General features: G+C 40.5%; 2 protein-coding genes across 2 annotated transcripts in view; both read left to right on the forward strand.

Annotated features, from left to right (window-relative positions):
- The window catches only part of sulf1 (sulfatase 1), a 42722-nt gene extending 39479 nt beyond the window's left edge, over nt 1-3243 (forward strand). Inside the window, exon 19 of the mRNA XM_053487744.1 lies at nt 1353-3243. Within this exon, the coding sequence (XP_053343719.1) occupies nt 1353-2158 (806 nt within the window). The 3' untranslated portion in view covers nt 2159-3243. The remainder of the gene's footprint in view (nt 1-1352) is intronic.
- Nucleotides 3244-8831: 5588 nt separating this feature from the next.
- The window catches only part of LOC128514212 (solute carrier organic anion transporter family member 5A1), a 45692-nt gene continuing 37258 nt past the window's right edge, over nt 8832-17265 (forward strand). The window contains exon 1 of the mRNA XM_053487958.1: nt 8832-9924. Coding sequence (XP_053343933.1) covers nt 8970-9924 — 955 coding nt within the window. The 5' untranslated portion in view covers nt 8832-8969. The remainder of the gene's footprint in view (nt 9925-17265) is intronic.

Consider the following 17265-nt stretch of genomic DNA (forward strand, 5'->3'; position numbering starts at 1 on the left):
ACTGGTTATCTGGTGGACTGGTTTTGAGGATTTAGATCCGGTGTGAGTGAATATCATTACATTAAAACATTTATAGAAACGCCTTTGAAAGGTTTCATGACTAGGAGTGAACAAGACTTGAGATTTTAACTTCATCACTAGAACATCACAGCTTGACTTGAACATTTTATCCTTATTTAGTAAAAAAAAAAAAAAAAAAAAAGTGAAAATTATTTTTTTGTTGTTGTTTTCCCTACTTTCTGAGATTCCCAGGGGGACACTATTTAAAACTTTATAAATTCCTTTTAGCCCTCTTCATTATATTTCTATGTGTTGTGATGGAAACGGTATAAATGTACACTGCCTGGTGAACAATTCCAACAGTATTTCCATGTACACACAATGTGATGAGTGATGCGCAGGTCAGCGTACTGTACAAGCCTACAAGGTTATCACATCAATGGATTTTTTTCTTCCCTGAGACGATAATGCTACCATAATGTAAATTAAATTCATTTTGTTTTCTTAACAAATTGGTCTTAAACTGAAACCAGTTCTTGCACACATTAAATCCAGCATTTCCCTCATACATTCTGTATTTTTGTATAGGTCCACTGTCTCTCACTATTTTCTCCTTTGTATTTAAAAATTTTTTCTCTGCCACTTGTTACCTCTTGACCGTCTCCTTATGGGCTTTACCTGCTTATCAGGCAACAGCAGCATTAAAAAAGGGTCAAAGTTGAAGAGGCCAAGTCGTTCATCCCAGTGAGTCCCAAAGAGTCTGAAACGCTTTTTCCATCCAAACACATACTCATCCCACCTAGCTGAACCTAGATACAGTTCAATCCTGGTTCAGCACAGATACAGTGTTTGCTAGTCCAGCAGCACTGCCTGATCTGCTTCGGGAATGCTTGCTCCATCAAGGCCTTGCACCTTCCCATAATACAGTGATTTTCAGATTTCCGTTTTCTTACATTCTTCTTCTTTCCTTTCCCCAATTCATTTCAGGATACCTCAAGTCTTCTTTTCAAGCTCCAAAAGAAATTCCATTTCTCCATGTGTTTCTGACGATCCTTAATTTGTAGGCATTTTATTTATTTGTATGTCCAGGCTATCAAGAACTTCTGGTTTTCTGGCAGTTTACAGTATTTCAGCGCTTAATGCTTTAGCTGGTAGTAGTGGCTTTTATGTTGCAAGATGTTGCTGTCATGATGTTCTGCATTAATTTATTTGCTCCAGTATAATTTTTCAAGGCCATGCATGACCGCATGTTTTAATCACCATACAAACTTGTGCTCCAAAGAGCCGCTTCTTTCATTCACACTTGGCTGACTGTGTCACCTTGTTCTCCCTACTTCCCTCCTCCCCTCCAGCACTCAGCCTGCATGGGACGGACGCCGACCTTAAGCTGCAAAACTTCAGCGAGGACGCCAACTGGCAAGGACTGGCACAACTGTACAGCGTGAACGAGAGTCTGTTTGAGCACAGACATGACTACAGTCCCAGCCTGGAAGACTGGGCCAACTTTGCGAAGGATGTAGATAGTATGTTTGCACTGCTGAGCAATTTAAAGAAACTGAACCGAACTGAGATGCTGGAGCCGTGGGGAGACCTGGGGTCAGGGGCCGGGGGTGCAGAGGAGGCCAGCGGTGCAGGAGCTGCTGAGCAAGTGAACTGGCACTTGATCACTTCAGGACCTCGGAAACCTACCCCCGTGACCCCTTTGACTCCTCATTCGACCCATAAATCAGGCAACGATCTCCCAGGAGATCTTTCTCCTAAACCTTCGGACCATGCCTCGAACAGTCAGGAGGACTTGCTGGATAAGAACCTGCGGAAGGAGCTGGACGGAGATGACTTGATCTTCAGCGGGAACGGACCTACGGAGCTCGAAACACGCAGCGATTTTCTGTTCAGCAGCTCCGCCTTGGAGGCAGCCCGAGATCTCGGTAGAACACGAGGAGAACAAGGACACCTTGCGGGCAAAAACGAGGAGGAAGAGGACATCTTTGAGGCCCAGATCTACCTGCCAGCCTGGCTTCCAATGAAGGCAGAAGGGACGACCCCGTCCCAACCTCGCCTCCAAACGCTCCATACACCCCATGCCCAAGTGCCCCACGACTCTCAGGACTCAGAAGGCAGTGGTTTCCTGATTCCCACCTCCAGCACATCGCTCTGACACAAAAGTACGACCTGAAGCCATTTCTGCTCAGAGACACTAAGTGCTGGAGCTCAGAGATCGGGCTAAATGTTCTATTGTATTATGAAACAATTCTGCGGTTTTATTTTTTTTTTAATCTGTGCTTTCATTTATTAGAAATCAGTGTTATGTGTTTTGTAAGATAGGCCTATATAAATATATTTAGAGATCAAGAGCCTTAATGCAGCCTCAGTGTTGGGTTTGTATTGAATTTAATGAAGAACCCAAACAACACAGAGCTGTAATGTATTTTTGTAAAGTATTGCTATTGTTCGATTGGTGAAATCATTGCACTCAGACATATAAGAACCACAAAAAAAAAAACAGCATGGTAAAATGGTGAAAGGTTTGATGCACTTTCTTAAAAGACTGACTGACCATCTTACAGAACATGGGGGACACCAGGCTTTAACCTGAGAGCACACGAGAGCAAGAAAGAGTCTATATTATTATCTAAAAAATATGTATATAAAAAAAAAATATATATATATATATATATCTCAAATATTCCTGGATAAGAAAATTGAGGTTACAGTTCTATTTTTTGCATCACCCTCATGTTAAGAATACGATTCAGATGTTTTTTATGCATTAGTAAATGTCTAGAAGGTGTTTAGGTTTTTTTGTTGGTGGGTTATTGCACAACTCCTCATTAGGGGTTACAGAATTCCACCTTGCTTGCGCACATTTTTCAGTCACATTAAGAGATTAAACGGTTAACGGGAGTGGTTTTAGGTTTGTTCCACGTCTGGATTTAGTTTACATAGAATGCGTACACCATAGAGCAGATCAGAGGAAACTGTAACCATTGTGACTCTACAATCAGAACGATGTGCTGCTCTCGGCTTGTCTTCTCACTACTTGGTTTTTCTTTTTTTTCTGGAAACAAAATGTCTGATTTCATGGTTGAAGTTAAATGTCTTTTTCTGGACTGGTTGTACTAAAATGCATAAAATGCTGATTTTTTTTTTTTTTTTTCTTTTTAAATCCTTCAGAGGTGTTGAAACAATTCTGGCTTCTGGAAAGCCAAGAAGCTGTTCTGAAATAAACCTTTTTAAACCTGATTGTCATGTATATATATTTTTTCCCTCAAGCTGCATCTTTCCATCTGCTTAATAAACCACAGTGGAGGTTATGAAAACGCTGTGGCTTGTACCGCAACGATAATCCTTAACGATTAAGCACAGATTTTCGTTCCTTTCTGCAACGCAGAGACGTTTATAGGTGGAAATGAAGCCAGTACCCATAGTTCATGCAAGAATCTGCTGCTCTGAGTTATGTCTTTGTTGGTCTGGATGGTTTTTCTCCCATTCAAGCTGTAAAATAAATAAATAAATAAAGTTATAAGGTAAAAAGGTTATCTTGCTAATTTGGTACATAATTTACTGACATAAGATAATATGTTGGTTGTATGTAGGGTTGTACAAGTCAAACCAGGACTTTTTATTGTGCAGAATGACAACGGGTATATGAGAGTAAAAACTAAATAAATTTTCTCGATATAACCCCCTGCTACACCAAAGCACTTATCCTATTGTTTCACTAGTGCTCGGATACCATAAAGGTAGAAAGGTTTCTCCGTACAATGGATCACCATAATCAGACTCTAGTCTGAAGCGCTGGTCTCCCAGGAAGTCCTTTAATGTCCCAAACATGTGGAAATGGAGGTCGGGGCTGTGGCGATGGCTTTCATCTGAGTTCCTGTAATGTGCAAGTGGTGTTTGTGAATAATTGTGTGAACAGTTCCCACAGACAGATGCGTCTCGTCCACAAGGTGGCGACAAATTATCAGTCGATTTTGAAGGATCAGTCGATAAATGTTCATGTTGCTCCGAGCCACCTTGGCCGAGATGACGTTTGTGTTGTTTACATTTTTTACTGCTGTTAAGAGTCTCATCACCGACCTGTGATCGAGGACTTCTGCAAATTCGTTTCAAGAGAAATTTCATCACAATCCCGGTTTGATTTGAACACCCTTTGTAATTGGTAACATTTTAAAAGATTTTTCTCTGTTCATTCTGTGGACGATGATGAATGATTTCCAATATCGGGTTTCTATTACAGTTCCTGTAAGTCAGCTCAATCTCTGCCAAAAGACCTGGTTTATTATTCTCCAGAACTGACCCTTCATGCAGTTTCCTGGAGTTTATTTGTAAAGCTCTTTCATTTGGGAATCTTTAAAGTTGGACCGCTGCCTGAGGTATGGTGAGGATAAACAATAGAACAATGATTACAGATGTAATCGGTCTAGATTAATGGTTTCCCGCTGCATCCAAACCTGGGCCAGATCCATGATTGTTCAGTAAATGATGGTGCTGAAGTATTCAGGAGCTCACTGTATAGAAATGAGGTGAATCTTACTGTAAATACATCAAGATGAATAAAATATCAGCAGAATTTCAGGCCAAGTGAGGTGGTGGGATGGACTTGCACCTCCAGGGTCGAGGCTTTGATTCCCACCTTTTTATGGGTGTGTGTATGTAATGTGTGTCCATTGCATGTGTATAACAAACAACCCAGAATATCGGACCTCATGTTGAGTTCAGCTTATTATGTGCATAACAATTGTTCAGCTCAATGAGGTCTAGAAGTGTAACGAGTTTGAGGTGTAAACCTGCAAGTGTGTATGAGCTAAGCAGCAAAATCTCCTGTGAAGACCCTGAGTCGCAGGCGTCCTAATGGCAGCAGATTCCAACCTTTGTGCCGATCTCCATGAGTTTTTGAGCATGATAAGACCCCCAAAAATGCCTAGATAACTAAGGTCCTTAGAAAAACAAGAGGGCCGTCCCACATTATGACATTAGTACTATTAAAAAAGCAATATCGGAGCGATGCTGATGACATCATAGTGCTTGGGCTTTAAAAATGACATTACAATTATTGTTGTTGGTCTTTAGGCTGATCCCGGCAAGGGATGAAGAAAGGTATATCTTAAACCGGATGCCCTTCCTGATGCCCCAGCGGCTGGGGTTGGGCACAGGCTGGAAATCGAACCTTAAAGTTAATATGTATTATTCATATATGTAATTAGCTGATGTCCCATCCAGGATCTACTGTATTTTCACCTCATGCCCAGTTGAACCCGGACCCCGGAGGTGCAAGGCAATAGTGCTAACCACTACCCCACCATGCAGAGATTTTGGATCATGTGTCAACAACAAAAGATGACGAACAGGAACATGTCTCTGAAGTATAAATTAACTATGCATATTAAGGATATATAATATTAAGCAATTAATTGATCATGAACGTGAAACAGCAAATAATGAATGGATCATGGTTAATATGTTGTATTATATTTTCTAATATTTACCTCGTTTTTTAGAGGTAGCACCAAATTATACCAGCAGATGGCACTGTTGGGTCAGAAATTGTAATTTTTCAAACTAATAGTGCTAGTAAAATTGTTTAAATTTAACTTTTAAACATGGACTCATAATATTGATAGTGTGTAAAAAGATCTCTGGTGTCATACGTTTATGTAAAAATTAACTCATTCATGTGTACAGATTCCTTCCCGTCATGGCTCCCACATTAAGGCTACTACTGCCGATTAGTCGGGAGGGCCGAAGACTATCACATGTTTTCTCCAAAACACATGACGCCAGCTGACCGCATCTTGCTCACCGTTGGGGGCAGCGAAACACACTCGGAGGACAACGCTATCCGCTCTTTCTGCTTGTGTGAGCTCCCAGACTGGCAATAGAGCCGTGATTAACCTTCGGCTGCGAGAGGTTATAGCATCACCTAGGAATCGAACTCGCGATCTCCGGATGATGGGGCGAGCACTTTACCACTGTGCCACACTTAACACTGTTGGCTTGCACCTCCAGGGTCTGGGTTCGATTCCCGCCTCAGGGTCTGTGTGCATGGAGTTTGCATGTGCTCCCTGTGCTTGGTGGGTTTCCTCCAGGTACTCTGGTTTCCTTCCACAGTCCAAAGACATGCAGATTAGATTAATTCATGATCCCAAATTGCGTTGTGTGTGAAGGTTGACCACAGGTTGTAAAATAGGAATAAACACAACGGTCACCATTGGCCTCCAATAATTCATGTTTAAATTTTAATTTTTTAATTTTTCAAAAAAATGTAAATGTTTACATTTTTTAAACTTGTGCTTTATATGTCTTATTTATATGCTTCTTATATATCTTGTAGTTTTTTTGTTCTTAGCATTGCAATAGTAACTTCTGGTTAGTTCTCACATTATCCAGTGTACACTGTATATGCAATACTACAGTAGATGTGCCTGTGACTTTGTTTGCATGGAATTTAATTGCACGCTCATAAGCAAATTTGTACAATGCCATCTGTTGAATTTTGAGATTAACTCATGATTTTTCCAAGGTAGATTTTTTTTTTCATAATATAAGGGTATTTTCTATTTAAATATCGAAATAGCATAATGTATCTCCTCTTCCTATGGGCCAATTGTGATGTTACCTCAAGCTTGGCCAAATACACCTGTGAAAACCCCATTAAAATCCGTTCAGTAATAATGTACAGTACAGTAATGTAAAGACACACCAACTTTACAGTTCTATTATATTTATAGATATAAGATACACAGTTTACAGTCACATCTACAACCTGTGTTTATGTTACTGTCTTGGTTGCTGCTGGATATCTGGAATTCCCTTCAGAATCAATACAGTATCCATCCATCCATCTATCCATAAGAAACTGCATTAGACAATACAACATTGATGTATGCACAAATAAAAACAGTAAGTAGTTATAACCTCATAATATTGACTAATCAATCCTAAGGTGCTGATTTGTAGGAAGGTCCATTTGTATAGATAGTTTTGTTCTTAACTTTTAATTAGAAAATCCTAGGCCTAGATGAGGTTCACTATAGCGGTCTGATTAGCACATGTAGCGTAACATAAACTAAATCACCAATGCATTCGGCTCTTTTCCTCTAACACACCGTAATTGAAATCAAATGATGATTACAGAGTTAAACTGCAACTACAGGCTGTTTAATTTATAGCGGGTGAGAGGCCAAGCCAGTTACCTGATCTGAACCCGAGCACGATGCATTCCACTTGCTGGAGACAGGGCTGAGAGCAGAAAGACCTGAAACAAGCAGGAAGTCAAAACAGCTACATTTCATTAGGGGGAAAAACTCAGCACGAATAAAGAACAAAAACTTCAAGCTGGATCTAAAGTCTCTTGATTAAAAGTACTATATAATTATATATAAACATGGCACTGTAATTAACCTGGATTTTACTGTACACATTAAAAAAAGAAAAAAAATATGTTATTTGTATATGTTATATATATATATATATATATATATATATATATATATATATATTATAATAATAATAATAATAAAGTAGATATGTATATATATGATTGATGTATGTGTGGCAGCATGCTTGCATCTCCAGGGGCCGGGTTCGATTATAGAGACAGTTCGACATAAAGGCAGGTTTTGTTCTTATTCTGCACAAAAATATCTAAAGTCCCGGTTTGACGCCCTGGTTAACATCCCCTCATATATTTTATGTTTCATGTTGAAATCATGTATGCATGCAGTATTAAAAAAAAATAATAAAAAAATAATAATAATAATAAAAAAGAACAACAGTTAAGACGCATACAAACTGACAGAAGTACAGTTTTTCATCCCCAGAGCTGTTTCATCCACCACACACACACACACACACACACACACACACACAAAACCTACAAGAACCTCTAACTCATTTATTATTATTATTATTATTTTTAGGTAAATATATGCTACAGATCCTCTTGTGGATTTGTAAATTTGTGGATTTGGTCAGGATTCCAGCTTGAAGTGCATCACTTTTGGGTGCGCCTTTCTCTCCCCTCAGGAAATACAACAAACCAAAAAAACACTACATTTCCCAGCATTCCTCAGCGCTGACCGCCTCCAAATCCGCAATCTCATTCAGTAGCTGAGTGGCCGCGTCGAGGACAACAATATCTACCTCCGAGTGAGTACCGCTGCCCTGTCCAGCCTGTCCTTCTCTCTCTCTCTCTCTCTCTCTCTCTTTCTTTCTTCTCTTTCACCAGGAGAAACGCTGGCAGCGCGCGTGCACGGTGCGTATCTCTTGTTTGTCACTCTTGTCTTTAGTTGTAGTTTTCGGGTTCGTATATAAATGTGTGTGTGTGTGTAAAGTCGTGACATGATGGGCTTTATGTTTCCCGGTGTGCGTGGTCTTAATAGACAGGAATGTTCGTGCGTTTGAAATAGCAAATGTTTGTAAACATTTTGTATCCATTTTTGGTTCCACGAGTTTCTTTTGAAGTCTTTGATGTTCTCTGTGCTGCACGCTGGACTCCTCTTTGTCCTCCTTAGACTACCTTTGTTATACCTCTGGAGTGAGATCTCAGGACTGTTATACACAGCTGAACTCTCGTTGATTCCCTTTCCTGCTTTATGGAATAAAAATGATTTAGTTGTTAATGCTTTCTGTCTTCTGCTTTAGGAAACACAAGCCAGCATGTTGGAGAGACTCCTGACGCGGCGACATCCAGCCTGAAGACGAGCTTTTTTTCTCCCCCTTTTTTTCCTTTTACATTAATAATTTTTTTTTACTATAAAAAAAAAAATCTAGGTTACTCTAGGTGCTTGTTTTTAAAATGATTTCTTTAAACCTGTCCCCTTTTTTGCATCATGATTGAAGGTGTATCGATTCTGATCTATCAGGGCTGTAAATTGTACTCCCAGCCCTGTGCACGTTCTTCAGACTTTACATCCTCAACCTGAATCACGTCTTCGATTATTCAGGCTTAGTCGCCGGTTAAAATGACTTCCACAGACAACGATGAGACCGGGAGCGATGTATCGGAGTCTCTGGAAGTCAACCAAAAACTCCAAAACCAATACGATGACTCGGGGAGTTACTACAAATCGAAAAGTTTACCCGTCCTCAACGGAGGCTGTCCAGCACATGACAAGGCGTTAGAAGCGAAGCTTCCATCGACGTTAACGTCAATCTATACAGACCAAGTTGCATTTAGTGGCATGCAGGGAAAAAGCGACTCCAGCCACTTGGACTCTCCGTCCCAAAACGACTTCTCGCCCTCCAGTATGTCCAGCATGGTGGGTCTCAGTGGCTCTGCGAGATCAGACGGGAACAAAGCCAGAGGCAAAAAACAAGGCTTCTCTTTGATGAGGATTGTGGGATTCCCGGTGAGAAAGTACGTCAGGGTAATCCTGGCGGACTCGAGGTGTTTTCTGTTCTGTATGTGCTACCTGACGTTCATCCAGTCGCTGATGGTTTCAGGTTACTTGAGTAGTGTGATCACCACCATCGAGAAGCAGTACAGCCTCAGGAGCTCGGAGTCTGGACTGCTGGTGAGCTGCTTCGATATCGGAAGCCTGCTCGTCGTGGTCTTCATCAGCTACTTCGGGGGTCGGGGGCAGCGGCCCCGCTGGTTGGCTGTCGGTGGGGTTTTCATAGCCGCGGGAGCGGCTCTGTTCTCGCTTCCCCACTTCATCTCGCCGCCCTATCAGATCCAGGAAATGAACTCGTCTGCAGGAAACGAGGGTCTCTGCTTGAATGGGAATGCCAGCAGCAGAGACGGCTTGGGCGTTGCGTCGTGCCCGCGAGACCAGGAAGGCAAGGAGCATTCCATCTACGTAGCACTTTTCATCTGCGCCCAGATTCTGGTGGGAATGGGCTCAACGCCTATCTACACCCTTGGCCCGACTTACCTGGATGACAACGTGAAGAAGGAGAATGCCTCGCTTTACCTTGGTAAGAATAAAAAAAAAAATTAATTGTGCACCATTTATTCGCTTGATGGACATGGTCCACAGGTCGCAAAGAAAAAAAAAAGGGGGAAGTGATGCTCGTGTGATTAGTTGCAGGTGTAGAGGTCAGGGCTGAAACACCTACAGTGTCCTACAATGTGATTTGAGTTTTGTCCTATGAGAACGGCGATGCAGCGGAAAGCAGGTACCAGTCTGCAAGGATGACTCATTGCTCCTGACTGAGTAACATTCAATATCTACCACAATTTTCTTTTTTTTTTTTTGCGACAGTAGAAATACGAGTGTGTTCTTGCATGAGAAACACAGTGTCCACTGTGACAAGATAAAGGCTGAATCATGTGAGAGGCCCTTTGGGTTTGATCTGACCTTTTTTCCAGGATTTGACGTAGTTTGTTAGTTCTACAGTGGTGGTAGATCCTGTATGGTGTCCAGCTATGCGATTCTGTAAAGCATCTTCAGCTTACACGTATGTACTGTAGGAAAAGGGTAAACACTTGAGAGAGCAGGTTGTTATAGGAAAATAATTCAGCATCCAGCACATCTGGAGACGGATACTCCCCACCCTGGAGAGATATCTGTCGTTTCTGTAGCGTTCTGGGGTACCCGGAGAATACTCACCAAGTACAGGGAGAACATATTGTACAAACACCAAACACACACAGACCCGAGGCGGGAATCGAACCCAGACTCTGCAGGTGCAGGGTGACTGTGCTAACCACTAAGCCGCCATGCTGATGTATTTTATACACACTGACATTATTAGTCTTAGAATGTAAAGTATTCTCTATACAAGTTCTTGTATAAACTGTTACCATAGTTACAACGATAATTTATTGCAATAAGTGCATGATTACAAAATGTAAACCTGAGTAGATTTTACTTTTATAAATACTGTAAATACCTTCAGACTAATCAGATTGAAGAATTCAAGTGTTATAACTTGTCAATAACGGCGCTTCTTTGCAGATGAAAAAGAAAACAATAGACTTGCTTCCATAGCGTCTGATCAGGTTTTGCCATTCGATTCTTCCTCAATACGTGCATTTACACAGACATTAATATTTCACTCATAACGGCCCAATTAATGATTAATGATAATGATTAATAGCTCAATCAGAATTCACATGCGTAATGTAAACAGATCAATCGGATTATTCTGACTCAATCCAGCCCGATTGGAATGACGAGGGTTGTTAATAAATATTGTCCACGTAAACACTATGCCATCTGATCGTTTCTCTCTGACTGGAATAAATGTATTCTTTCTGCACGCATTTGCTGAACGGGAATAACATTAGAAGACAAGATGAGAATCCAGGAAGAAGATTTTCCTTCCGTTCCTGATTATTAAACTCTGAAAACAACCAGCTCTCTCCCACAACTCATTTACTTTCATCCACTGGGTCTCTGGGTGAGGACGGAGCACTGATGAGCTCGCATTTGACACGTAGTTAAAGCACCTAACCAACTTTAGATGAGACTGAGTTCTTGTGAGCAAGGTGGGATTTATCAGAAAAAATACTACCACTAATACTATATCTCATGTTTTCAGGCAGATTAAACGCTTCATCACAAAAGGGCAGAACCACAAAAGATTTGCATTGTGATTGAAACGCTTTATGCATGTGAACGCACGGCTGAGTTAATCAGAGCGATTGGGGCAGTGGTGGCTCAAATAGGTTAAGGCTGTGGGTTACTGGGCTACAGGTCAGAAGGAAGGAAGGTTGGGAGGTTCGAGTCCCAGCACCACTGTTGATCCCTTGAGCAAGACTGAGCCTGCGCTCTGACCCCAGCTTTCTAACTGGAATATGTGGAAAAAATCATTTCCCTGTGCAGTAACGTACATGTGACAAATATTCAAATCATAATGATTTCAATTGACCCTGATTTCAGAGCGCTTCCCCTCGTCTTATTAATCGAAACCATGTTTTAATTTCTAAAAGCCCTGAGGCGGAGAAAAACAGAGATCGAATCCCAGTGCCATGAGTGTATGCATGTGTGCGTAAGGTCTCGAGAGACAGTTTCAAGTCCCATGTTCTTGCATGGACTACACACACACAGACACTTTCAATGTGAGTGCTGTTCCCAGCTGCTGCTGTTTATTATGTTAATTAATATTTTTAACTCGCACACACTTGTGCTTTCACTCTTGCACGCTATCCCTAACCTTACGCCCCATGTCTATGGAAGAACTGAATGTCATTTCTATTATTATTTTAATTCCTAATTGAATAACTTGCTTACAGTACATTCCGTCTTTAGCTTTTGTTTTGTCCAGCTGATCTTTTTTCTCACATGAGCTCGTTTGAGTTAGTGTCTCTGAATACGCATCGATTTATTACCCTTATGTGTGTAGTCTAAATCAATACGTCTCCTCATGCACACACCTCATGTAGCACGCACATGCGTGTAAGCTGCACTGGATCATTAAAGGTGGAAATCTCCATAGACTAATGCAGGACATTTTGGTCTATTGATGAAGCTTATCTATTTAAAGCTTGTAATGTTCTGATGCAGCCTTGTGTATGATGCAATCAGGTTGTTACTTGCTTGTTTACCCTCCGTCTACCCAAACATCTTACGACCCTTATCGCCCTGAATCGCACTACAGCGCCTTGGTTTCTCACTGCAACCAATGTGAATGCGCTGCAAACTGCCTCGCCATGTGATCCGCTACATCTTGCATTACTACCTCCTTGCACGTTCCTTTTATTATTGCATGGTCCTTTTTATTATTATTTCCTATTACTGCATTGTTCTCTGTCCAGAATCAAACAACACATTAATACTGGCAACACAAGATTTTGAAAAGATCATCCTCGAATATATCTGTCAAAGAACAGCAATTTGGAGAATTTATATATTTATTAGCTGATGATGGGTGAGGTTGGTTTTAGACTAGGTTGTCACTGGGAATGAGACTCTCCAGGGATCAGCCGATATGATATCACGATATCTAGGTCCTGATACGAACGGTGTTGCGATCCTTTGGATTTATGATTTCCTAAATTCTAAAAAAAAACCTAGCAAATCATTTGTTCCTACCACACAGGATGCTGTCCTGTCTGTCAAAAGGTGTACAGTTTAAAATGCGCCACCTGTAGGATTATTGTGGTACTGCAACATTTATACCACCTCGACAGCAAACCAATATAAAAAAGTGATTTTGCGGTCATTCTGGTGATGATAAATGAATTATTTATAACCTGTAACTCCCGCAAACCATAAACACGGTGTTTACACCAATTGCTTGCTTTGTGGCTCCAATCCGAACTCAGCTAAAGCAGCCGGTCTTTATATAACGAGAGCGACGTGTCTTATTCCATAAAGAAAATGAAGTACACACTCCAGTTGGATCCGTATTTGTGATCCAGCTGTACGTTGGTTGCAAGTAGATGCCCTGACGTCTTGGTTTAGACACCAGTCTTGACTCAATTAAATAATCAGATTGAGTTTCTACACAGGACCTGTTTGTGTGGGTGACAGTTCTCAGTGCTTCTTGATCTTCTGCAGGAAGGTTTTGTGGTCAGTGGTTGGAGAAAGTGGAGGGATGTTTATCATAGCAGTACAAGCGTATACAAGGCATATACTTTGTTGAGTAATGGATATTTAATGTATGGAAAGATTGTTGGTATCATTACTGTACCTGAATAAATGATGAATTATTGTATTGGTGATTTATTAGGCGGATAATCTGGATTGATGAATAGAAGTAAATGGTACCTCAGCACCCCGTATTGCGAAGCGCGTTTTCCCATAGGAAATAATGTAAGTCAAGATAATCCATTACAGCCGCTCAAAAAATATTACCAATTTCCAAGACTACTATCATATTTTTTTAAATAGAAACCATCAAAACATTTAGAACAGACATGTAAATAACGTAAATATGTAAATATATAGAATAAATGGATATTAAACCTCACATAGCTTTTATTTATGAATCATAAATAAAAGCTATGTGAGGTTTAAAAATAAAAGCGGCTCCCTTTTCTTTTTGCTACCGTCCTTGATAACATTCTTGGGACCCGTGGTGCTATGTCTTCACTAAATCTTGCACAAAATGCAGAAAAAAATATGTTAAATTGCTTTGCTTGTCCTTCCACTAATGCAAACAAGTTTTGAACGGCTCCCGGATGTACGCACAACTTAGCCGCCATTCAGTCGCTCGTATGCCAAAAATGCTTCATATGCTAAGTCGAATTTTGTGCAAAAAGATGAAAATTTGTAAGCCGGAGCAATGGACGACCTGCATGTTTGATGTAATTCAGTGAACAATGTGGATGGATAAATGGAAACATAGCTGGTTTAATATGGATCAGTAATAGTGTGGATGGATGGATGGATGGATGGATGTTGATGATTGGACAATATGATTGGAGTTTGGGATTTGGATGGATGAAGGATAATATGAGTGGATAGACATGGATGAATGGTTGAATGAATGTGTTGGTGTGATTGAAAGTGATAAGTGGTGATAATGAGTTTATTTTAGAAGGTATGTTTTATGATGATGGATAGCTAGATGATCATGATGGATGGATGGAAGGAAGGACCATAAGGATACATATTGTGGACCTTGTAGATGGATGATCATTGTTGAAAGATGGATTATGAGAAAAGATGGTTGATGGTAGATATGTTTGGATGGATGGTTGGAGGATATGGATCATGACGATGGCTGGATTTAATGGTTAGAAGATAGTTGAATGCACTTTATGGCTTTGTGGTCAGTCAATACACCAAGAGCACATGCTGCTTGTATCTGTTTAAATTTAGAAAGGGAACAGCTGCTGGATGTCCAATGTGTGTGTGTGTGTGTGTGTTTTCTGTTCAAGTCATTTAAGGTAGACCTTCTCCTTCTGCCTAAAAGTGTTTGTCCCCCCCCCCTTCTTTTGCATTATTTCCGATCCTCCTCTTTCATCAGCGTGTTATGTATTTGAAATGTTTCGTATTTAGAAAACTTCATAAATACATGCATGCACGCAGACACAAACAGACACACACACTGTTAGGCACATCTGGATGTTCCTGGGTTTGGTTTAATGTTTCTCCGCTGGTTTCTTCCAGTCCCCCGTGGCGATCGGATTTCCAGCACTTCCAGTGTGTGTGCTCTTCGTCAGTCATGTCCTAGGTGCCACTGTTCTAGTGCCGCGGGCTTCCGCTGTCTTTTTATATCCCACGACTGAACCAGGCTACAGTTACACACATTAGTCAGCACTGAGTGGCTCTAGGGCTCTTTATGCCTCTTGCAACGTTGCACCTCTGCGTTAAAACACACTGCAGCGTCCTTGCGTCGCTCTGAGCAGACAGTGGATGTCAGATCCTAGAGGGTCGTCATCAGTCGTCTGTTTCATCAGTTTTTTTATTATAGATACAGTTAATGTTATTTTTACTGGTTTACTTATCATCAAGTTTTGAAATCATTTATAATTTACTTGACACAAAAGTGTTTGTTCAGGAGGACGAATTATTCCGGACAACGGCAGGCATCAATTTAGATACACTTCTTGCAATCAGTGCTTATGTCTTTTGTATATAATAGCGTGAGTACCTGTCGTTGATAGGAAAAGAATGAAAAAGGTTAAAGAATCAGCTATAATGTAATCAGTTATATTATTAAAAGATTCTTTTTAAGTCGATTATTAAATGTGGCACGTGACTGTTCATAACATCGCTTCAGTCAACATTTTGATTTCACTTTGATTTTACTTTTATGGGGCAGATTAAACCTCAAACAGATATCTACGGACTGCAAAAGTTACATTACATTCTATCCAGCGGTCGTTTTAAGACGCGCCCACAGCTTGACGCATGTGCATTGAGTCATGACCAGTGGCGCAGTGGTAAATGCTCGCTCTATCATCCGGAGGTGGCTAGTTCGATTCCTAGGTGATGCTGTAACCTCTTGCAAGTTCTGACCAATGTACAAATGAAACCTTTCTTTTATTTATACAGATTAGCAAAGCAGCATAGTTTTGTAAGTGCCTCAGCTAATATATCGTTCATGCCTCGGGCATATCTTATGATGATTTTTTTTATCACCTTCTTCGAACCCATGAGGAGAACCTGTTGGAGAACATGGAGAACATTTACAGAGTGTTCTGCATTGATTAATTTTTTTTTATCCAAGTCAACATGCTTCTCGGTTAAACTAACCAAAGAAGCTTAATGTAATTTTACATGTCTGAAAGAAGTGTATTCAACAAAAATTTGAACTGAGCACAATCTCTACCTTTTTCATCAAATTTGTGTCTAGTGACGTTTTTTGGCGCCTCGTCTGTAACCCTTCATTGGAGCCTCAGTCTGAAAGGCGTGCATTGTTTCCCCCTAGACTGTGGAGCTTTTAGAACGGGGTGGGATGTTGGGAGACTTGTGGAAAAACGTAAATGAGTGACATCATTTGGAGCGGGAGAGGGAAGAGTGCACGCTTTTCATAAAATCAGTGCTCAGCCACGTTTTTTCCACCAGAGTAAATATTAAACACACCTGAGATGATGCCTCACCCTTGGATGCCCAGGGTTCCTGCTCGGTATTTTGTGTTTTGTGAGAATTCACTCCTCCAGCTTAAAGCTAGATGAAGACTCATTTCCATATTGTATATTTATTTATTTTCATAATCATAACAAATAGACAAAGTTTCATCATTAGAATAGAATAGAATAGAATATTGATTTAAGTTTTTTGTCATGGCAACACAAAATGTTTTGTGTATTCGTACAGGTGAAAGACCGAAATAACATTTTAGTTTGTATATTTGTGGTCAGTGATTGGTTGCTGAGATCAGTTGTGAAATGTCATTGGGATAGTAGTGGTCTAGTGATGATTAGTGTTTGGTTTTCAGGACAATGGTGATTAACTGTTGGGAACGAGGGTGATTGTTGGGAACAGTGGCGTTGGGTTGTTGGGAACAACGGTGATTTAGTGATTGGACGCTGAGAACAATCGTTCTCAATGGTTCCGGAAGCAATGGTGATTTAGTTATAAATCTTTGGTAACAAAATTGATTAGTGAATGGTTGTTGAGGGGGGGGCGGTAATTAATGATTAGTTGTTGGGGAAAATGTTGATCGGTTATGGTCATTGGGAACAATAGAGCTAGGTCAGTCACTGGTGATTAGTAATTGGTTGTAGAGAACAATGGTGATCAGAGATTGGTCATTGGGAAGAATAGTGATTAAGTTTTAGATCTTTGGTAACAAAATTGATTATTGAATGTTGATTGGGGAAAAAATGGCAATTAGTGATTAGTTATTGATTGGTGATGGTCATTGGAAACAATGGTGCAAGGTCAGTAGGTCTATTAGTGATTATAATTGGTTGGT

The sequence above is a fragment of the Clarias gariepinus genome, chromosome 26 (assembly GCF_024256425.1).
Source record: "Clarias gariepinus isolate MV-2021 ecotype Netherlands chromosome 26, CGAR_prim_01v2, whole genome shotgun sequence".
NCBI classification, from domain to species: domain Eukaryota; kingdom Metazoa; phylum Chordata; class Actinopteri; order Siluriformes; family Clariidae; genus Clarias; species Clarias gariepinus.